This window comes from Malurus melanocephalus, unplaced genomic scaffold (assembly GCF_030028575.1).
Source record: "Malurus melanocephalus ecotype Western Australia unplaced genomic scaffold, MMel_1.1 scaffold_336, whole genome shotgun sequence".
NCBI lineage: Eukaryota > Metazoa > Chordata > Aves > Passeriformes > Maluridae > Malurus > Malurus melanocephalus.
The window spans coordinates 224,525-247,947 of record NW_026623568.1 but is presented as its reverse complement, the minus strand read 5'-3'; the positions used below and the strand labels follow the sequence as shown (position 1 = coordinate 247,947).

The following is a 23,423-nucleotide window of genomic DNA, read 5'->3' as shown; positions in this document are numbered from 1 at the left end:
CTCCTTGTGACCATCATCTTGGAAGCTACAATAGGTAATGAGGAATGTCAAGTCCCAAGATCAATGAAATTTCAGGCTCTAGGGAAAAAACAGGAATAGCATTGATCCTTATAAAGAACACCAGTCAGAGGGTGAAAGTAATATATTGCACGGAGAGGCTCAAGAGGATAAGCGACCAAGTCCAACATACTTACCTGACAAAAAATTCAATCAGCCTTTAGCACAAGCTGCCTACCCTTTCTTTCATGCAGGATTCTGATTCCAATTAAAGTGTGCAAATTAATTTTTATCACTTCCAAATTAGTTTCTGAATTTTTGTCTGTTTCGGATGAAAGCATCTGTCCCTCACTTTTCTGCAATTCTATCATCCACTTTGGTGTTTTTGTTCAAAGACTCTGAGATAATTCGCATTTTCAAAGTCTCTTGTTTGAAAGAGACATCCAATAAAGTAATCATAAAATATAAAAATAAAACAGCTGTAACAATACACGTTGAACTCCTGGGCATACCATGTACTCTCTTTGCTCCTTTTTGTGATGACTACAAATTAGTGCTCAGCTAAAACAAATCCCTATATATCATAAGATAAGAAAAATCAAAACACAAATTGTCAAACTCCATCACAATATTTTTTCTCTTTAGTCTCTGAGATATGCAAATGTTATAAACACATATTATAGTGTTGACTCTCACAAATATTAAGATGAGTGCTATGTGTGTGTTAAACACATATTGTAGTGTTAGTTCTCGCAGAGATTAAAGTTAGATGCTATGTGTTGTGCATCATGATATAATATTGTCTTATTTGTAGAATAAGTTATGTTTTTTATATAATAGCAAAACTATACAAAATCTTCAAAGAAAGTCACCAAAAAAACCCTGAATGGGGCCCTGATGGCAATGGTCCTTAAAGATAAGAAGCAGCTCAGAGCTGGGGAAAAGAATGCATACATTCACAAAGATGCTTAGCACCTTCAGGGTGGGGAGGCCATCACCCCAGCACTATCAGCTACCAGACCAGCACAGACCCTGACAGCAAAAGGGTGGGGGTAGAAGGAACAAAGGCTTTGGGGGAAAAATCTGGTTGGAAGAGCATGTAAAACATCCATCGTTTGCAGCAAAAGGAACCTGGATGATGGGACCTCCCAACCTTCAGGCAACCATCTCTGCAATGGACAGGCCAGGGGTCTYGTGACCCATTAGGGGCCCCTGCTACGGACACTTCTCTATCAACAAGGACCATCTGCTGAAGTTGTGGAATAGGGGTCACACAAACATGACCCCAGGAGCATAAAACAAAAAGACAGGTTTAAATATGCATCAATGTCTATGAATAGGTATTAGGCTGATGTAACACAGAATGTATTTAAAGAACTTTCTATCCATACCCGGTGTGCCTCTGGCAGATCGCCAAGCACCCAGCGCTGTATTCCTTTACTTTTATGTACCCTAGTGTCATTTATTAAAACCCTTTAAATTTTAACAAGAAAGTGAATCTCGTTTTTCACACAAAGATTTACATTTCCCATTTGTTTCACTTGAAACAAATAAAATAAGCAAACTATGTCCTTGCATGTGCCATGTCTTGCTAAGAGAAAGCAGATACGTTTCATTGTTCTTGCAACTGCAGCAGATTTATACAATGTGGTCATCAACTTAATAAGGTGCAGATTGAGATTAGCTATAGCAGATGGGCAATTTTGGCTTAGAAAGTTAATATCTGACCCTGGTAAGAGGACTGAGCTTAATTTATTTCAGTGTTTTTCCAATAGGTGGTACTTAAGTAAGCAAGGATAAAGAAACAAAGAGAAGTTCAAACGTACATATACCCTGCATAAAATTGCTCTTCAGCCTACAGGAAATCCTACCACATCTCTTACTCTCCAGAAACATTCCCAGTCTCTAGTCTAGTCTAAATAGGACTGTTYGTATCACTGCTGTTGGAGCTTAGCAATGACATGGCCACGAAACCAATATTTGTTGGACTAGAGAAAGCACAAACAGGGGCAAGATTTGCTCTGTAGACTGCTGTTGAAGCTATGCAGCTTTTGCTCCTGATTTCTTGATTTATCTCTATATCCAATCATCATGACATGTAAGATCCATAAAGAAGAGCATAGAAAAGAATTTTGCTTTCTACCAAAGCTGGAGGTTCAGGGACCCATCCCACATTAAATTATAGTTGATAGTCAGCACAAGATTGTGAACATGGAATTGAGGGCTTTCATTCATCCAGTTTCTAGAGGTCAAGAATGTAGTCTCCCACTTCCTGGACAAACACTGTAACCAGAAAATTTCCTACAAGCTATTTCAGGAAGCTACTGCATAGAAAACTTCACATTTAAAATATGGTGAAACTTAATTCTTCTCACGGGAACTGTGAAGACATGTCAAGAAATTGAGACAAGTTGAGAGAGAACAATCTGATTTTTATTTATGCCTCAACACGTGTTATGTGCTGGGAGCTCTGTCCCTCGGGAGGTTTTGCCTGGCAGCCAGTCATGGCACAGACAGCTTCCCCTGCTGCTATGCAAGCACCATGCCCCCCCTTGCTGGTGGGGCAGATGCCCAGATGCCCGAGAAAACAGTGCGCAGAAAAAACGCGMGGGAAATCACACTATGGGATGGCGAGGCATATAAAAGCAGCTAACTGTGACACAAGGGGGGCCATTTTCCTCTGGGATTCTTGGAGGGAGCAGGGACCCGCCTGGAGGGTCACCTTGGCCTCCCCCCGCTCCCTCGCTTTTCCTTTTCTCCCTGTGGTCCTGCCTTCCCTGTCCGGACCTATCCTGCCCATGTGCTCTGTTTTGCCGCTTCCCCGAGGCAGCTTGACACTGCGACAACCTCGTGTTTGCTGTCTTCCAGACAGCAGCCACTGTTGTGGGTCCTGCAGCAGCCAGCCTGCCCACAGCCATGTGTCCGGCAGTGCCCGCAGCCCCACCCTGCCCACAGCAGCCGCAGCGATCTCACRAGTGTGCCCGTAGCCACGGCACCGTGTTTTCTGCTGACGGGAGGGACACGCAGCCACTGCTGTTTGGAAATCGTGCCCAGCCCGCCTCAGGAGCCGCGCAGGCTCCTCGCGGTTCRCAGCACACACACTCCTTCTGCCGAGCTGACGTCCATGGGGTGCCCGGGGTACAGCGGTAACAATCTGTCTGCTATTCTGTCTCTCTCCATTTCTCTTTTTCCCTCTTTGTTCCCTTTTCTATCCCCCCTTGGTAGGAAGTGGTAGGAACACTTACCCTTCTTTATCAATAAACAGTTCTCAGATACATTGCGCTTTATTTTTTGTCCAAGAAATTTATTAAAAGAATCCTCCCTCTTTCCAAGCRRGACGGGACATAATTGCAAACTAAACCAGAAACTAATTTTCTGTAAAAGTGATAACTTCATAGATACATTTGTTGGAAAACTTACTTTAAAATTAATTTAAAATTAAAAAATGAAGCTTGCCATGCTCAAATAGCCAAATTTTCAACTACTGAGCTAGAGCAACCACTGGCATTTTTTCTCAATTCTCTTTAAACAAGAGGTGGTACTGTCTTTCCCACAGACACAGCTGAGGTGACCATTGAGCATATGCCTGTACAGGTATTTCAGCAGAAAGCTCTACAGAAGTCTGACAGATTAGGTTGCTTTAATACATGTTGTTTAGCAAAGATTATATCTACCTCTGGAATATGGACTTTTAGCAGGATCTGTAAAAAGTTTGATCTGACAATCTGTTGCCTGAGAATATTTCACAATAAATGATTGTGATTGCTATGTTTTCAAATGAAATGGCATCGACATTTTTCGATACAAATGTTAAACTACACAAATTACGAATGTTAAACTACACTCCAGCAGAAACACTTGGTAAATGTAGATGTTTCTAAAGGCCCTTTTTTTAAAGGCCCATTGGTTTTGTGATCTATCCCCATTAATGTATGGTCATGAAAAGTCAAAGTAGGTGTTAATAACAATATATTTCCAATACATGAAGTTATGGTTATAGTACAATCCTAGTCCATAATTAGCATACCTATGGTAGCTTTAATCCAATGAACAGGGATAGCAATAATAGAAATGCCATCACTCTTGCTCAGCATGAGTCTTCAACTTGTCTTCAACATGAATATTAAAAAATCTTACCAATATATTTCAAAGCTACTACAGCAGTCTTGGGTATTTCATCTTCCTGAGTTCTGTTACATGTTCCTGTAAGATTTTATTTGACTGGACATGACTATCGGCAGCACAGTCTCCCATTAATCTGACTATAAGGCTTCTTCTTCAGGAAAACAATGCCTTAGTCATATAGAGGTAGAGACAGAGTGCAAATAATACAAATCATTTTTGTTTTCATTTATTTCTTTCAGCCAATTATATCCTTCCTTTCACAAAATTAAATATCTTCAAGGAATAAACTTCTAAAGTTATACAGCTAAGATAGTAAATCTGAGGTACCAAAAAGTACCATTTTCGTGCATTCAGATATGTAAGTGATGACAGAACAATACCAGAACTAACACCAGAACTCTCTGGAAAAGGACTGAACAGTTTGCATCAGCCAAAAAGGAGATGCTAATTGCAAGCTGTCCAAGCCCTTTGTAATCAAAGAAGGGAAAGGAAAAGTCTTATTAAGTGTAGAAAGCTTTTTTATTTTTCTCTTAACATAGAAACTACTAATACTTTATATAAATCACACAGGCATTCAAGGAAGAAAAATGGCATCAACCTAAATAGATTGCTCAGACATGAAAATCCTTGTCAGGCTGAATTTACCCATACTGGAGAATTACATACTCAACATTGTGGAATATAGGCAAAAAGTCTGAGAATTTTTTAATAGGCTAATTTTTTTCTGTTGCATTTTCTCTTTCATAAAAGCAAATAAAATCTGGTGAAAAAGTGAGGCTTTTATCTCTCTCCCCTTTACGCTGCTTTTGGACAAATGGAAAAAAATCAAAATTCAATAAAAAGTTTGCTGCTGCAAGATTAACGAAATATTTACTTGGCATAAATAAAGCACTTTTCGACCAGCCATTCAGTGGAATAAATGCTTTCACTCAGTTATCTGTAACCAACAGTACTGCATTCAGTCAGTATTTGAATCAGAGATCAAAATTGATAGTGACAGATTCTTCCACTTTTATCCAAAGAGAAAATCCTTGTGCTGATAATTATCATCAGAATTCAGAAACTTCTTCAAGTGAAATGGATTTAGTGTTGTACAAAACAGCTCTAGTATACGGATACAAGTTGCTCTTTAGCTACAGCTATATTTCTGGCTTGGGTGATGGGACTTTTAAATCAGTACTGCACTTTAGGTGACCTTTTATATAAACTAATATTATTACTGAGTTCCCCTCACTCTGCAAAGCACTGATAGGTAGTCCCATGCAAAAGAAATGTAAACTCTTTTTGACATTTTATCTTTTTCTATTTTTATAAAGTCATATTGCTTCCCCAAACTATAGAAATAACTTTATCAAGAGAGTCTCATTTAATTCCATGGCATGTGAGACATTCCTTTTTTGAAAAGGCGAGCAGCTGATATAGCATGCTGTAGCACAAAAGGAGTGAGTTAAAATGCCAAAAAGTATTTCCAGGGAAAGGAATGTCAAAATATAGTGATATATGTCCTGTCACTTAAAGGCCATGACCATCTTGTTCTAGTTTATGATTACATAATGTTATAAATTATAAAAGCAATTACAAACTTAAGAACTATACTCCCATCCTCTTATCTTGTAACATGAAGAGTGTTTAAACATTTTTTTGGCCAGTAATCAATGCATTGCTTAGCATGTGATGCTCTTCTTATACCAACTTTCAATCCACAAGCAAAGTTACCCACATATTTGGTAATACCTTCTGAAACTGACAGAAGGAATGTTAAAATGCATAGGTGTGACAGTAGACCTCTCAGAAAGGTGCTATTCAAAGGATACTCACTGCTGTTGGGATTRTCACCTATGATATGATGCCGACCACTCCAATACCAAAGCAGCAATGTAGCGTCGCGAGACCCGGACACGATGTAGCAATCACCCCCAATGTAGGACTCTGACCTGGCAAGGCAAGTCACGACATCCCAGTGGCCAAACACAATCTGAGTTAATTTTCCTGGTGGGAATGCAAAGACATACAAATTCAGTTTTCTAAGGTATTTGCAGCATTTAGAAGTCATTAACTATATAATTAATATTCAGTTCAAATGTAACTTTTGTCTCATGTCCCCCAATAAAAGTTCACTAATTGCTACAACAAGATTAAAATATCACAAAGATAAAACTTTTTTTCTACCTTTTTTTTTTTCTGTTCCTATTGAAGGCTGCACTCTGTGTCACTCCCTAGTCTAACCCTTATCTCTGAAAATCAAGTCAGTGCTGCAGTCACTGAATATTAAGTGGAGTTATGGCTCCATCAGTATTTAAGCAATGGCATTAGAACACTACTTATGAATTTCATAAGTGATATGCATAAGACAGCACATTAACCTTTCTATAATTGTGCTACATTATATTAAAATATGTATTTGTTATATGTTAATGTCAAACTAAGGTTTACTATGATTATCACCTCCTCCTTTCTATTATTGCAATTAATTTTAGCAATATACTGAGTGATGCTAGGCTAAGCAATTAGACAAAGCAACAAAATATTGGTTCCTGTAGCAGGATATTCAACCTAATTCCTTACTACGTAAAATAAACAGAGCTAGAAATAATACATCCATGAAAATATTGTAACAAACATTTTGGTTGATCTTTTTGATAGGATAAATTTCCTGAAAATAGCTATGGTTTTCAGAAGTTACTGTTAATAAAACTGTATTTCATTTCCCTTTACATTCTTTATCTTCCATTACAAAACCTTAAGTTATCATGCTTAAGATAACCTTAAAGTTATCATGCTAAGACAATAATGAAGGGTTTTATAAACTGCCCTTTAGCATGCATTGATGGGTAAGCACAAGCATTAGATAGGGCACTAATACGACAAGAGTCTTTGTCCACTTTGTGAACAGAAAGGGAGAGCTGTATTTCAGGTCACCTGTTTCTGTAGAATAAACTCGAAAGCTCTTGTCCCAGAAACCACAGATAAGAATGTAGCGATTATCTGCTGTGACCACGAAGCAATGCGCATTGATCTGGATGCTCTGATCCACGAGGTCTGTGATCTGCCGTTTGTTCACACCAGAGTTATTGGCTGTAGTGAAATGCAAAACACATTTTACATATAAGCCATTCCAACACCTTCCTGTCATCCATGTACAGGAGAAAATGAATACATTTAACTTTCAATGAACTGTGAATTCGTTGTTGAGTAAGCATTCTGAATATGAACATTTAGAGCTGTCTATATGGGTGTCAGAAATATAAAGTTACTGTGGATTTCTAGTTTCCCTTTGAATAAGAGAAAAGATTTTACAGGAGATGACAATTTCTTATAAGCTGCCTGATGCACTGCATAATACGTGGTAACAATTTTAGCGCTCTGCAAGAGTAGTCCTCCAAACCATTCTGAACCAGGGGAAAGTGGTGGAGGTCCATTTGAAATACAAAATTGATATGAAAAATACTGCAGAGAGCGCATTCATGCTGGTGGTATCTCTCCTACGGAAAACAGCTTGTATTGTGTGGCCTTGACAATCCAATACCTCCAGGTGCTTAACCAGATTAAAGACATGAAGATTCAGCTAGTGAATGAGGGGGACCTTATTGAGGTCTTCAACATCCTCACAAAGGGAAGCGGAGAGGCAAGTACTGATCCCTTCCCTCTTGTGACCCATGACAGGAGTCAAGGAAACCGCATGAAGCTGAGTTAGGGGATGTTTGGGTTGGATATAATGAAAAGGTTCTTTATCCAGAGGGCTATTGGGCTCTGGAAGAGGCTCCCCAGGGCAGTGGTCACACCACCAGTTTGACAAAGTTCAAGAAACATTTGTACAATGCTCTCAGACTCATGGTGTGATTTCTGCGGGGTCTTGAACAGGACCAGGAGTTAACTTGATGCTCCTGATGGGTTCCTTCCAACTCAGCATATGATTCCATGAATCTATTCAAACCTAATGTGATTTTCCAGTACAGGAAAAGTAAGTGTTATCACCTGCTCCTCCTCAAGCAGGGAGCCAGGACATGGACAGTAATTCTAAAAGAGGTAATGACACCTAGAATCAGACAGAGGGAAAAGAAATGGCTCATGCAGAATGCCACCAGTCTGACAACCAAAGGGAGCTGCTAAGAATATTAAGAAAGACTGAGAGTTCCCAGCTCGTGTGCTCTGTATTCCCTGGGACACAACAGACGAGATATGGCAATACAATAAAGGTGAATTCCATCTCAATATTAACTTTGTAAAAATTCAGTACATAATCTAATTTAATTTTATACACTCCATCCAGTCTCAGTGGAGAAAAAATTGTTTCACCTGACAAGTCATCTCCCACTAATAGCTGTCTAAGTGCTAGGCTTCTCGAGAGGAGAGTTTGTCTCTCCATGGTAGTTATGGAGGGAATCTTGACAACTAACTTCAGTTAACTGAAGTGAGGTGAGATAAAAATTATTCTGAGAAACATGTTTTACCTAACAYAAGAACACAACACAGATAATCCCATTTTTCCCTATTTTTTTGGTATTCTTATATTGCTCACAACTGTATGTGACTCAACAAAAAAAAAAAGCAAAAACAAAACCCCACCATATTTTAAAATTGCTTGTGAAAGTTAATATCATGTTTATATATATTCTAAGAACAGATATTTAAATTACCAGAGCCTCTATGTCCACCAACCAAAAGATAATGAATAACAAATTACTCAGATTTCCAGAACAGATGGGCACAATAGTTGTGCCCTAGCTTGTGAGAGAAAAAATTAAAGAGAAAACCACTGCCAAAATATGAGATCAAATGAAGCCCACGGAATGAGAAAGCTAACTCTCCTGAGATATTTCTATGCAAATCTTTCAAACATGAATACTGACATRGACAAAAAAGGAATTTTATATGTGGCTATGTTTAAAAATGCATTTTTTTCTCAGCAATGCTACAAATTTTTCTATAAGAAACATTTTCTATCCCTAATTTCTGTTTCAAATTACTGAAAAAATCCACGCACAAATCAAATAGGTGCAATTAATGAGAAATTATGAATTTTAGGAAGTCCTGCAATCTAGCAATTTTAGCACAGGCTATTTCTCAAATAATTCACTTTCTCAGAAATTCTGGATTTTAAAAAAATACTATCAATTTAAAATCGAGTATTTCCATTATTGAATTATTCACTATTCATTATTTAGTATCGCCAACTAAATCCAAATCATAAACTGAATGAAAATAAATGGATCTGCATCTGCACTGATAAACATAGTGCTGGCTGTAAAAAAAGAAAATATGCTAACTCTACAGGACCCTCACATTTTATTTTACTAATGTGACCTGATAAGAGAATTATAGATATGGGCTGATAATGTAACTGACTTAACTGGCTGTTTCTTAAATACCAGTTGCTGGTAATGCTAATAACAAATAGCACTCATGTAACTCATTCAGCATCATTAGCTAATGCTTTTAGGCCTCCAGGACTGACAAGAACAAATATTTTCCCATTTTCTGTGTTAAATGAAGCATAGTATACAAATATAGCTTAATCAATAATTTCTGAAAATGCTAGTTTCAAAAATATTGCTACATTTCCATCTTRACATACCAATCAATGGATCCATTTCAATTGGAAGATGATGGGCTTGATCCAAAGAATATCCTGGGGCTCCCCGAAGGCCTACACATGAAAGGAAGAACAAAGCACATAGAAACCTTTTGATATGACTTTTTTCAGTTTAAAATTTCAGTATGAGATCATTATACATATATTTAAAGTAACTTTTTACTATTTTTTTATTTATATGTTCCTCTGTGCTACACAAATATGCATTTGTTAATTTTCTGTTATGTAAAACTAATTATAAATGTACAAGAGTCAACTTCATCACAATTTCTTCAGCCACACACACTCATTAAATAACTCATTTAAAATAGTATGAGATAAACTTTTTCTTTGTTTTATATTTGAGCAGAAATCTTAGCACAGAAAATAAAGTTAATTAGATTAAACATTGTTAAGAGTCTCATACATATGGAAACCAGTATGTGATAGACACTTAGACCTTTTAATGGATTAATCTAAAATTTTTAGCTGTAAAACTGCAGGCCAAAGTAAATGTGCCACAATTATTCCTGTTAATTCTRTTCTGAGCAGTCCTTAAGATGTTCAAAAGTGCATCAGGGGCTGCAAATTTAGTGTTATCTGCTCCCATGCACAGATTACATTACTTTGGCTCTTCTGAGCCCCCTCCCTGGTTTTTAAACCAAATTGTCACTTCTAAGAGCACAATTTTTGTCATGAACTGCCACGTTGCACAAGAATACCCTCTGTAACAGGACATACAGATTTCTGGAGAATTAAGTCCATTTTCTACTACTGCAATAGACAACTGGAGGACGTAAAAGAAAACAGGGTCTACAGCTAGCTTTGCCGTTTTCAAAAGACACTGCTCTGAAAACTTCTTCCTTCTTTCTGTCTCTTCTTTCAAAATCAAAACAGTTTCGAACAAATCTTTACTGTTATTAAGTTAGATTCATCTGCTTCTGAGATGTCTATGTAAAAAACTCCYGCCATTTATTAACTCTAAAGCTCTACATACATTCTACAAGTGGTCTGTGCATATATTTCTGTAGATAAACATATCCTTTATACTAGAGTTATGCTTCATAAAAATAATATTATGGCAATAGTAGGAAATTGATACCCTGGATTAGCCTCCTGCAAAATAAACAACACTGCCAAGCAGTATATAAAAGTTAAGAAAATCATTACAATGAGGTTTGATTCTCTAAACAGTTTCATTTTCCTCTCTTTCAATTATAATATATTTAGAAAGCATTCCTTTTTTTGCAGTTTAGACCAGAGCTTTACTAATGGCATGGAATTTAATTTATGGTTGGTTCACACCTTGAATTCTGAATGTTTGCAACATGACTTACGATTTACAGGAGTATAGAGGAAAAACTAAAACCTTACTGTCCATGCATCACAAAGACCAACATAACTGCATCTAAACTAAAGGATTTCAAATCACAGTTTATAAGGAAACCCTTGAACTCCAACATACTGCAATATTAATAAGATTAACTCCTTCACGGTTAAGTATGGGTAGGAATTTTGACAGTCTGGATGATAAAGAACTACTTCAGAACTAAATAACCTTCTTCAAATAGAGGAGACATAAATGWTGATGAGTACAAAGTACTTGGACAGAATCCCTGAAAAAATAAAGGGGAAAAAATTAGGAATTAACCAATCAGTGTTAGCCAAAGGATTACTAAAATAACACAGGATGGTTTCTGCAYCTCTGAGTCATTCCTGACACTGGAGTCTTCCACTAAGGACATTGCCACAAAATACTTTAAAAAATGTTTTATTTGATTTTTTTCCCCTCTAGATATTTCCCTTTTCTTTTAAAGAAATGGGAAAAATGTGTTTTATATGTAATGCAGTTGCACCTGATGTCATAAATGTCTGTGAAAGGCAATCAGATGTCCTGTTCTTCTGTTSTATTCTTTAAACTCCACTGTGCAGTTTGTTTGTAAACAGAGAACAGATATATGCAAAATTTAACATTCATACTATAATTACTCAGATATTTAGAATTAAAGGGATTATATATAATATATCTTTATTGCTATTCAAGAATTCAGAGTGATATTAACTTTACTTGCCCTTTAGTTCCTCTAAAGCATCCCTATAAAGGAATTCATTCCCCTAATTTTTGCTTGTAAGAAGAGTCTTTGTCCAGCTTGTGCACAAGGTGGTATCTATTTCACCTGAATTGAATTATTCACCAATGAGAGGTTCGCATTTAAGACAGTGAAATTTAGAATCCCTATATGTCTCCTGGAGGTAGACATCTCAGTGAAATATCACAAATTCTTCATCAGGAGGACTTAATTCTGTCCAGGATCTTCTCCTGTATATAAATAGTGGAGGATTTTTCTTCTTCTTTTTCCTTAGACTCCATAAAGCTTCTGACCCAGATATTGAGCTACACTCTCAAATACTAGGTACCCTCTATTTTTTTTTTTGTCAAATGGTAAGAAACTTCAARAAGTTTCCAGGTAATCTATCATTAGGGCTATCAGGGCAGGGAACTACCTGAGAAAATTAAACCTCTTTGTTCCCTCATGTACCTCATGGCCCCACCACCTATTTAGCAATGGCGGGAACAGCTTTGGCACCTACATGTCCAGATGTTAATGGCAATATGGAGAGGTGAACAGCGGGGCTGGAAAAGAATTTTGGGATAGCCCTGTTGGATGGGCTTTTGTGAGGGAATGAGGAAATTCCTCTTCAGAATAGCTCAGTGTCCGGCTGCTTTGGTTTGCTTAGGGCCCCACATAATCCAGCAGTGACCCAGGAGCAGGCTTATGACAAGATCCTGAAATCTCCCTCAAACAGCACATAGGGATGTGCACTCTCCAGCACACCAGCATGTATGTTGACATCTGGGACATATCAATATTGGCTGTGTCAAGAGCAACAGCATTTTCCTGGAAAGCATTATATCAAAAACTGATCCTGAAATAACCACAAATTGATTGGCTGCCATGGTGATATGCTGCTGTTAAGGAATGTTTCTAGGAATGACTCCAGAAGAAAAAGAACTTATGATAATTGGACACGGACCAGAAGAAACGGTAAATTTTGGTGCAAAGGCAGGTGAGTGAGCTAAATTGCACTCAAAATTAAAGCTGCAATTGTTAAGACCCTCAAATTTGAATGAAATGTGCTTGTGAGGACCTACCTACTGTATTGTGCCACCGATTGACTGCAAATAGCCGGCTGCAAGTGACGGTCACCACAGCAGGGATGGTCAGGTGGGGCAGCGTGTTGGCTGCCACGTGTGTGACAGGGGAATTTGATGGGAACTTCAGCACCATGATGACATCCTGCTGCATCTGATCTTTAAACATGAGAGGGCTCTGTGGAAGGAAACACTGTTGAGTAGAAAGGAGAAGAGAGCAGAAGAAAACAGAAGGGATAACACAGTTAGTGAGGAGGTCTGAGGGAAAACGAGGTTAAAAAAAGAGCAGGCAAGCACGTGCACATACAGGGAAAACAACAYTACCTGTGCATCTACTCTAGTGACAGAGGAGAGCAAGGTCAGAAGCTATTGTTGGAACATTACACGAGGATAAGTAGAGAATAGGTATGGTAAGGGTTATCATTACAGGGTGCAAAATGACCATTAGCATTAATTAGCATACAGTAGAATGTAAAATTATTCAGTAGTTAATAAATAGAGATGTGTCTTAATGAGTTAATCAATTAATACATAATAAATATTAATCCTCTAAACAACAACAGTTCAAAAAAGAAATTTAAAGAGTGACTCAAAACCTCAGATATTTAATTTTTCTTAATGGATTCCTCATAAGAAATACAGTCCTTCCAAACATAGACGATTTATTTCTATGTAAAACATATGCTTATCAGGGTGTCTGTAACTTATTAAGATTATAATAACCTAAGCCTGTTTCATGATTCTACAAGTGACACAATTGTTTGTACATGGACAAGGGTGATTATTGAGTATTGGGTTTAATGATTTTTTTTCAACCACTGCTATAACAAAGAGAACTATTTCTAGAAATTAAAAAATTCCTTTCTGCTTATCACCTTGAAATATTAAAAATATATTAYCCAAATCCTAAGAGTATAAAATAAATATTATGTTTATAGTATGTTTGACTTATACACATTATTTAAAATAACACAACCACTTCCAGATCAATTTCCACTTTTGCAGTGTACAGCTAGATAGGGCGATTTCCTTGTAGATAGATAAAATGATTGAAACTACTGCATGTATTACTGTTGATCTACAAAGCTTAAAAGGAATATCTGGCTCTAAGCATTTTATCAAAGGCACTCAGGGGCACAGAGATCTGTCTTGTTCAGTCTGGCTGTTTCATACAATTCTTTGCAAGAAACACAGAGAAGAGTATGATGGAAATGAATTTTGGAGTTTGAATTGAAACACTAAATACACATTTCATTATCCCGAGGGAATGGGCAGGGAGGATGAACAAACGCTAGTACTGCATTTTTATCAAGCAGACATTGCTTATAGATCAGCCCCTATCAATGCATCCTTTAAAACAAAACAACATACTTGCTGTAAGGAAAGCCCACAGTCATACCCACCACTTGCAGAAACAAGAAGGCAAGTATGTCTTTATCAAATTTGTATTTATTAAGATGGGGCCTTCTTATGCAATATTAGAAAGGAAGAGGCAAAGCTATAGGAAAGGAAAGCTAGTCACACCTCCCCCTTTCTCTGCTAGAGCCCTGTGATTTGTTGCTACCAGGGCAAGCCATGGCTGCATGGGCTATGGAAGGCATTAAAAGTGTTGCTTTAATGACTATTTTATGACCTATGAGGGATCCTAAGATTCAAAGGGAATGCATTCCCAGGCAGCAGTCATGTCTCACCAGGTGCATGGCAGAGCTCCGAGGTGGATGGGGCTCAATGAGCAACTGCGATGGCGTCTGCCCAAAGTTCTGTATCTGCGCCTCCATGGCCTGCAGGCAAAGAAGAGGGACTGTCAGGAGCAATATGCATCAAGGAGAGAGGTCAACACACTGTGTGACAATGCAGGCATATCCCAAGTCAGCCATGAAAACAGTCCAGAAAATTCACCCGGTGCTCTCCTCCCAGGCTGCAGAGTCATCCAAGTGTTAGTATTTTGTAGACAAGCTTTGCTTCTCCTTTCAAGCATGCTTCAGTTAACCAACTAACCATTCTCATCTCCAGTAACTGGCATTGCATGTGAAAATGTTAACCTGTGAGGACATGCAGTTTAGGTCTTGAGAGAGCTTTTGGGTTTTTTTGTGCTAAAAAGAACATATATTCCTTAATAAAGTCCTTTGTAAGGAGGAAAGTATGAGTATCTCTAATAAAATAAGCCTCTGGAATCTTAAGTGAGGGGAAAGAAAACTGAGAAATAAAATTTATGTATGAAATATAATAAAAACAAAGTAAGTACTATTTCAGCAACATTAGGAGATGAAAATAAAACAATGCCAGAAACAAATCTTGGCACATTAAGACTAATGTAGAAACCTTTCCAATTTGCACACATACAATGAATATTTATTTAATCCTTCAATTTATTACATTKTTTCATGGGTTTTTAGGCTTCATGGGTTAGAAATGAAAACTTAGCAACTTAAATGCATTCTTCTGAATTTAGACAAGTCTAAATTCAGAATAAATTTTGAATAATTCTATAGGTAGTAGAATACAGCCCATTTACTGAAATGCTTCTAGTACTCCAACAGTTCATTCAAACGAAAATATATTTAAGATATATTCTTAATAACTTTGGCAAAAGATTGTTAYTTGTATAAACAATACTGTTAGAGAATACTCCTTATTTTTCAGACAGATATTCTTTTATTTGACCTTGTAAAATCAAGAAGAAAGCATTCATAGAAAACGAAACTATCAGATTTTGAAATGCACAGTGCAGTATGTACCCACATATAAATATATACTGTACCCTGAACTACTGACCCTTAATATTTTTCTTGTGAGGTTTATGAATTTTTCATTGGCTACACAAAATTAACAGGAAAACCCACCAAAAACATTATTATCATGGTAAACTTAGTCTTTCTTTCAGACAATAAAAGGTAAGAAGTACAATAAATACTTCCGAATACAGAAGAATCCTTTTAATATACTTATTTTGTCATTCCTGCAAGCCAATCTGTGCTTTCCTCCACTTCACAGCATAGATATGAGATGTCAGAAAGAGATTTCCTAACAGGTCACTGATGTCCACTACTCTTAATGCCCTAGACCGACAGGTTTATAATGGAATACCACAAACAAATATTTGCTGAAAAGGAAATAATGCAAAGTCCAGTCAAGCAGCTGAGGAACTTTCAATGGATTGTAGCCCCAGCACATTTCATGCTGTAATTATCCCAGCACAGGTGATTTCTTGTTTGTTGACTAATTCAGAGTGAACTTCAGCCTCCAAGCTACAGACTGTTTTTTGGGAACCAATGAGAATCTTGGGTTTTATTAACATCATTTAATGATGAATAATTTAAAATCACAGATGAATTTTATACAAAGCAAACACATTTGTGTGGGCTTACGTGTAAATATGTATGCATGTCCATACAGCAGCTATCTATACGTACCATACAAATGGTATCTCTTTCACACACTGTGTGTAGATGCCCTCCCTCCTGCAGATTCTTGCATTTCATTTGAATGCAAAATTCATTTCAACTCACATAAAGATAGTGTCTTTTATTACGTTTAGTATTTCAAAAATTATTTGCCAGGTGAGAAGAAGGAAAAGGAATTATACTTGTTTGTAAATTTAATTTTCAAAATTAAAATAATAATATTAAAATTATCAGTATATATCAGTGTGATGTATAGCTTCATACATATCTGTCAATGACATTTTCAGAAAAGTAATTTCCATGTTTTGGGGTTTTTTTCCGAAATAATTATCAAGGTTGATTTAATTCTAATTTTTGAAAGAATTCCGTGTTGAATAAGAGTGTGAATTGTATTTGGCAGCAATAATGAAAAAAACCCAGATCTTCCTCTCCTACCCTTTATAGCGATCCCTTAAATGATACTTATGTTCTGTCACAGGAGCACTGAAATGAATTATTAATTTTTTTTCAATTCAGTCCAATTCTAATTTACACATTTACTTTCATGTTGTCTGGTCTTGAGGATTCTGATTGTTTGGCTGTAAATTCTGCAGAAATAAATTTTGTTGGCTTTCCCTCTTAGTTCAAGTAGATTTATGGAGGCAATAGAGGAGGAGAAAGAGAAGCACAATACAATAACAAACTCACATGAATTTTTCAGATTATGAGGAATGGACACTTAGTATATAACAGTCAAAAGCAGCTGTTATTTTACAGCTGAAGATATGCTGGCAAATGCTCACATACTCTACACTCCTATAATTTTAAAACATTTAAATTAATGCCAAGTCCTTTTGTAACCAGAACAAATGCAGATATTCAGGGAATATTGAATATTTTTGCTGACTTGTATTTACAAGACAGCTGCCTGTCCCCCACCCTATAAGTAGTAATGTTATCCCTTTCATTCAAAATACCATTTGTAAAACTGACACCTCTTAGAAGCAGTAAAGAAAGTGAACAATGTTTATCAAAATATACCCACAACATTCAGCTACTGCACTGAGACTGTGGTCTGCACACCAGCACTGCTGTGYACAGCTACAACTTGTATTGCTCTCTGGAGCTCACAATACTTACAAAGGACAGAAAAATCTTGTCAAAACTAAACACAGAAGATAAACATAAGCACACAGAGATAAAGTGACTGGCCCAAGGGTATTCCTAATGCTGCCTCCTATCAGATAACTTGACACAAAAGGAAAAGGAGGTACAGAACAGATCTKTGAATAATAATGTAATACATTGATTTGTTTACAAGAAAACTCTGGCTGTATCTAACATTAATTTGAAAACTGGTAAAGGTACACCATGTTTTTTCTTGTGCTGTAAAGCATCAAACTTTAGATTTACTTAACAGTCTCAAACATTTCATTCTAATTAATCAGTTCCTTTTTTCCCATCAGATCTTGAGTATTGTGCAAAGTGCTACACCACTCCCTGAGACACATATTCTAGTCAATTTAATACAAATTTTAATAAAATCAAGTTTATTCTCATTTCACCTTCAAATGGCCTTCACAGAGAAACAATATAAGCTTGGAATTCAATGGCTGCCAGATTTAATGCTTCCAGAACAGCAAAATGGCAATTATATTAGTTTTCTCTTCCTCAATAAGGGGTTGCAGAAAAGCTATTTAGCAAGCTGATTTGAGATTCCCTACTGTTTTTAATACACATAAAATGAGATTTGTGCTCCAGACATTTCAGGGAGTATCTGTTAGAATATGATCATGTATTCAGAAATACAAAATTACTCTTAGCATATTATTTGAAAATAATAGGTCAGAATGAGGAAAAAGAATCTGCAAACTTGCTGGCAGTTTCAAGTTTAAAATTAGTTGATCTCACACAAGCTAGTTTATTCACTGAAATAAAAACAGCTTCATAGTACTTAATACTGGTTATTTAACAATAATATAAAGAAATATCTATTATATATTTACATAGATTTTGGTCAAGAAATCAATATATCAAATAATTGAATCTTACTAATAATACAGTGATCAATATCCTCAGTGTATTTTGCTCAAAGAAAATAAATTATTGGTTTCCAATTTTATGCTTAAAGGTAGACTTAAGACTTTTACGCTTAAAGATACAGTCACAAGGACATTGGGATGCTCCCCTGCACCCTGAAAGATGAGGCCTTAGTGTCAGTTTCCCATGCAGTGAAGAGTTCAATACATCTACTTCACTTATTATGCAATCTAGAGAAGTATTTAGGTTTATTTCTTAATTCTGATTAAAATAAATATGCCACTAAATAATTCAAGTGCTCTGTTTCTTCAGGTCTGAGAATTACTTTTAGTGGTCAAAGGCAACACCTCCACCAACAAGAAGTGAAACAACAGAAAGAGAGATGCAGAGCAAAAGATTTGCTCTGAGAAGTGAAGGGAAGAGAATGTTCTTTTCAGTTTAAAGGGACCCACCCGCTGATCAATACCTGACACCTGACCAAAAGTTAAAGCATGTTGTCCAAAAGCCTCTTAAACACTGACAGGATTGGGGCACCCACCACCTCTCCAGGAAGCCTTTTGCAGTTGTTGATCACTCATTCAGTAAAGAAATACTTCCTGTTGTCCAGTCTGTGTTTTCCCCAATGCAGCTTTGAACTATTCATGTGTCCTATCACCATATACCATGGAGGAGAAGCCATGCTTCTCTTGAGGAAGCCCCACTGAAAAATATCCTCAGCAGGGTTTTCCCACCAGGCTTGCTCCACCGAGGGCTGCAGACCCCAAGAGGGACTGTGCTCTACCAGCTGCACCCTTGCAATGCTCCTCTTCTGTGGCCCGAGAGCCAGTTCTCACACCCCAAAGCTGCTCTGCAGCTTCAATGAAAGCATGGCAAATAGGGGTGGTTGGCATATTCATTTTAGAAGCACARTCCTAATCTAAATGCAAATGCTAGAACTGGCTCATCTGAAACACCACGGAAATTAGGGTTTTGTTTGCTCGCTGAAATACCTTTCCAAAAAGAGTAACTCATGAAGGAGTTTATTTTTAATACACTTTCTCTCTAAAAACATTCTTAGAAATGCAGATAAAATCACCAAGGAAGATATTAACAGTCCGTTTCATATGCAAAATCCCATTTGCTGAGAGAGATGTCTGATGATTACCTGACGCAAGAAACAGAAGCATGAGCACTTACTATAAATCGTGAAGGGAAGAAAGCAATTCCTAAGAAACAGACTGCTGCAGATGGACAAAATTTTTGTTCTTATGTGAAGTAGTAATGTTTTATTAATCCTCACTGATTACTACAATGATCAGTAAACTTCATAAAATTTTTATTATCTGAGTTTCTCTGTTTTTATGACTTTTTTTTTTTTAATATCTTCAGGCTTCTTATTACTACAACCCATAATCCTGGTGTGTTTTACTCTTTGTTACCACACTGAAGTTTTTCTATAATCCATTTTCCCCTGTGCGTGGGGACTGAGTCAAATGAAGAGCACAAATGAGTCGGCATTTGAGCAATATGCACCAAAACAATAGTCATCCAGAACTGCCTTTCCTGCAAGTTTATTTCAATTTTGCATCCAAGTAAACATAAGAATCCTTTATGTACTCTCCCCCCCATGCAGCCAGCACAATCAACAGCCCCCAAGTACTGTCTTCTTCAGAGCAAGTATGATTGACAGCCCTGTGGTGGGTAGCATAAACAACCTGAAGTGTTTTTGTTTTGTATGAGTGTTGAGAGACATTGCTTTATTCTTTGCATTTACAGATGTTAAGCAGCACCGTTTTCTTCAGGATTTTTGGTAAGTTGGATTAAGAGTATTGAATTCCATTTTATTACTGTATATTTGGAGGAAAGAAGTGCTGTAGTTTAAACACCAGCAATGACTCAACTACTCTGGAGGTTTTAATACAGTCAGTTATTTGATCAAGATACCCAAGGGACTGAAAAATGGGCACCGAAATGGATTTTCTCCACAGGTCACTACTTTATTAATTTAACAGTGGAGAAGGGGCATCCTTAACTAATTCCTTTCACAGGAAGTATCTCATTGGATCCTGAGTGCAATTAAATGGCTCCCTAGCAGAACACCAACAGCCTCAAAGCTGACCTTCAGCTTTCCCCCAGAGCTCCCCATCCCTGAATTTCTTCCTCATTTGTCTGCAAAAGGAGAGAGCACTATGAAAGGAACGAGAATGAAAAAGGTAAGATCTCCCAATCTCTTCACAGGCATGAGTCACATCTGTGATCTTGTTTGTCTCAGGGACAAGCCTCCTTTGCGTATTACCTCTCGCATTTTCCTCATTAAACTGCTGATTGTGATATCTAGTTGTCCCCTCTCTCACCTTTAAAGTTTTCTCATCCGTGCCTCTGGTACTCCAATATGCCTCTCATGACACAACAATATTTTAAACACTGCCAGCTTAAGCAAGCATTTGGTTAATGGACTGCAAGTGGGAAATAAATTCAATACATCTCACAAACAGAAACAGAGCAGATGAAGCAAAAATACCATAAAGATGGATCCTCCAGGCAGGACAGGTTTAGCTGAAAGTGTTCTTTAGTCTTTCATGCATTCTCTTACTAGTAAAGTTCCCATGAGCCTCAGCACAAATGCTTCCATTCTCCTGAAAATCATTGAGAACTTCCTTAGGCTGAAAAAGGCTAATATAAAGGAATTAAGTGCTCCCCTACCTTCCTAACTATACCAGAAGGGGGAAAACCCCAAATCTATAGTTTTTCCTTATTCCTGTGCCTTCGAACTCTGCCTGGAATAAAGCAGTTTACCACTGATATAACAAAATTCTCCCATTAAATTACACTAAAACCTACAAAACTCTGTTATACTCTTAAACAAAAAGCTTTGGCCTCAAATTCCTCTGATTAGGTCTATGTTGTTAGACAGACTTCTCAGGCCACACTGCTCATTTCACCACATTCTTTTTACATCTCCGAAAATTTTTTAAAATATGGATCATGCTCCCAAGTCCACGACAATTCCACTGCCTTTTCTTCCATGTTGTTTGCCTGTACATATGGCAAACAGGAAGTATTCCTTTGCTTGTAGAGTCCATACTGTGCAAAACTCTATACATGTCCTGGAACTGAAGCAAGTTATATATTTATTTGTAACTTAATTTTGTTTATAAATGCATTCAAATTTTTTCTTCCCCTCTGTTGTATAGTCTAGCCTAGACTTGAGCAATTCAGCTGGAATGTACCTACAACCAGCATCTAGTTCAACTGCCTGACCACTTCAGATCTGACCAAAAGGTAAAGCATGTTGTTAAGGGCATCGTGCAAATGTCTCTCAAACACTGACAGGCTTCAGGCATTGCCCACCTCCCTAGGAAGCCTGTTCCAGTGGTTGACCACACAGTAAAGAAAAGCTTCCTAATGTTAAGTATAAAATTCCCCTGGCACAACTTTGAACCATTGTCCCTAAATATCAGAGGAAAGAGCTCACCATCTCCCTCTCCACTCCCTCTCCTCAGGTAGCTTTAGAAAGTAATGAGGTCACACATCACATAAAGAACGTTTTATCATTCTCATTTCATGCTATTATTGTCTCCAGTTGAACTATTCTGTTTCTTATGTTCATCTTTGCAATTATTTCTGTCCCATACAGATTGGTATCATTTACTGAAACTCTTGTGTTCAGAGATGTCACACCAAATGAAATCATTGCTCTGTCATCATTCTTCCAAATCTGTATTAAGTTTATAAATTTTTTTTTCTTTCTTTGATCATTAGGTTACTGAGTACAAAGATTAGAAAATATTTTACTGTTAAATTACTTTTGTAAGAGATATAATAGCATGATGCAATAATTCATCAAATATGTAACTTAATGACAGAAATAGTCAAGGTTTTGAAACTAAGGCAATCAGGATTTTTTATGTTTAGATGACTGACAATTGCCCTTAAATAATTTCCTGATTGATACCTAAAAAACAACCTCAGAAACAAGGATTCCCCTCAATTTAACAATGAATTTCACCTTTTCAAAAGACATCCACTCATTTCTTTTAAAACAGCAATTTTTCTTGTTTTTTTTGGATTATAAAAATTCACAGTGACTGTCTGAAATAATTTCTCATCACCTATACTCTACCCATATAAGGAAACACTTCCATATCCTCTTCATTATTCAGACATCTACCCTGATGGTCAGATTCAAAAGGCTAAATGGGCAAAAACTCTATGCGATTTGCTGGGTGAGAGGCCAATCTAGATGATCTTTCCCGTCTGGTGTTTAGGTCTATAGAAGAAATTTCCCTTTGATATCTTGATTCTGCAAAGCAAATTATGAAAATGTACGCCTTCAACATGGAATTTCCCTATTGATATTACTCCTTTGTGTTACCCCTTTACATGATGGTAATCAAAGCATTGCAACATATGGAATTGCAGATGTGTCCTAGTTTGTGTTTGCAAACCAAACCAAACCAAACCAAACCAAACCAAACCAAACCAAACCAAACCAAACCAAACCAAACCAAACCAAACCAAACCAAACCAAACCAACTCCATTTCCTCAATGTGACTCCTATTGTACAACTCGTGTTACAAAGAAAAAGTCCTCACTCTTAAGGCCTTAGCAAGATCTGACACTGAATATCATGTCCTAGTCTGTTGCCCTCTTCTTAAGTTTGTTTTTGGTTTCATGTTTCAGGAAATTCAAGCTCCTGTTGTTACTGAAAGTCCTTTTGAAGCTGTTCTTGCCTGCATCTTTCAGTCTTTTTTTTTTTTTTTTTTTTAAATCTAACATTACAGTTTTGGCTTTTACATATCTCTCGTCATTCCTACTCAAGAGTTTTTGCTTTTAAGCCAAGGGCTTCTGTTATGTCATCCTTTAACTAATTAATTTTTCTCTTTTGCATAGGAAATAAAGCCAGGATGATGAAATCTTAATTTATGTTTTTAGATCTTTGGGATGGTTGTTGGTTGTTTTTGTTTTTTTTAACGGAGGAAGCTTATGAAGGACAGATTACTTTTTGAAAAGGCTCTTAGGATTCTAAGTGCACTATCTCCAAAAATGAGTAATTATTTCAAAGCTTTTCTGAAGCTCAGACAAATTTGTTACATTTTCTTGAGTAAGAAATAAAAAGTCTTCTGAACTGGAACCACCAGATTTTCAAAGTCTACAAAAGATAAAGAACTT

General features: G+C 36.9%; 1 protein-coding gene across 1 annotated transcript in view; it reads right to left on the bottom strand.

The window, feature by feature from the left end:
• The window catches only part of LOC130580465 (neurobeachin-like), a 251,330-nt gene that overhangs the window by 13,729 nt on the left and 214,178 nt on the right, over positions 1–23,423 (bottom strand). Inside the window, exons 16-20 of the mRNA XM_057377984.1 lie at positions 14,540–14,629; positions 12,849–13,026; positions 9,698–9,769; positions 7,042–7,197; positions 5,941–6,111 (exon numbers count right to left, since the gene is read on the bottom strand). Coding sequence (XP_057233967.1) covers positions 5,941–6,111; positions 7,042–7,197; positions 9,698–9,769; positions 12,849–13,026; positions 14,540–14,629 — 667 coding nt within the window. The remainder of the gene's footprint in view (positions 1–5,940; positions 6,112–7,041; positions 7,198–9,697; positions 9,770–12,848; positions 13,027–14,539; positions 14,630–23,423) is intronic.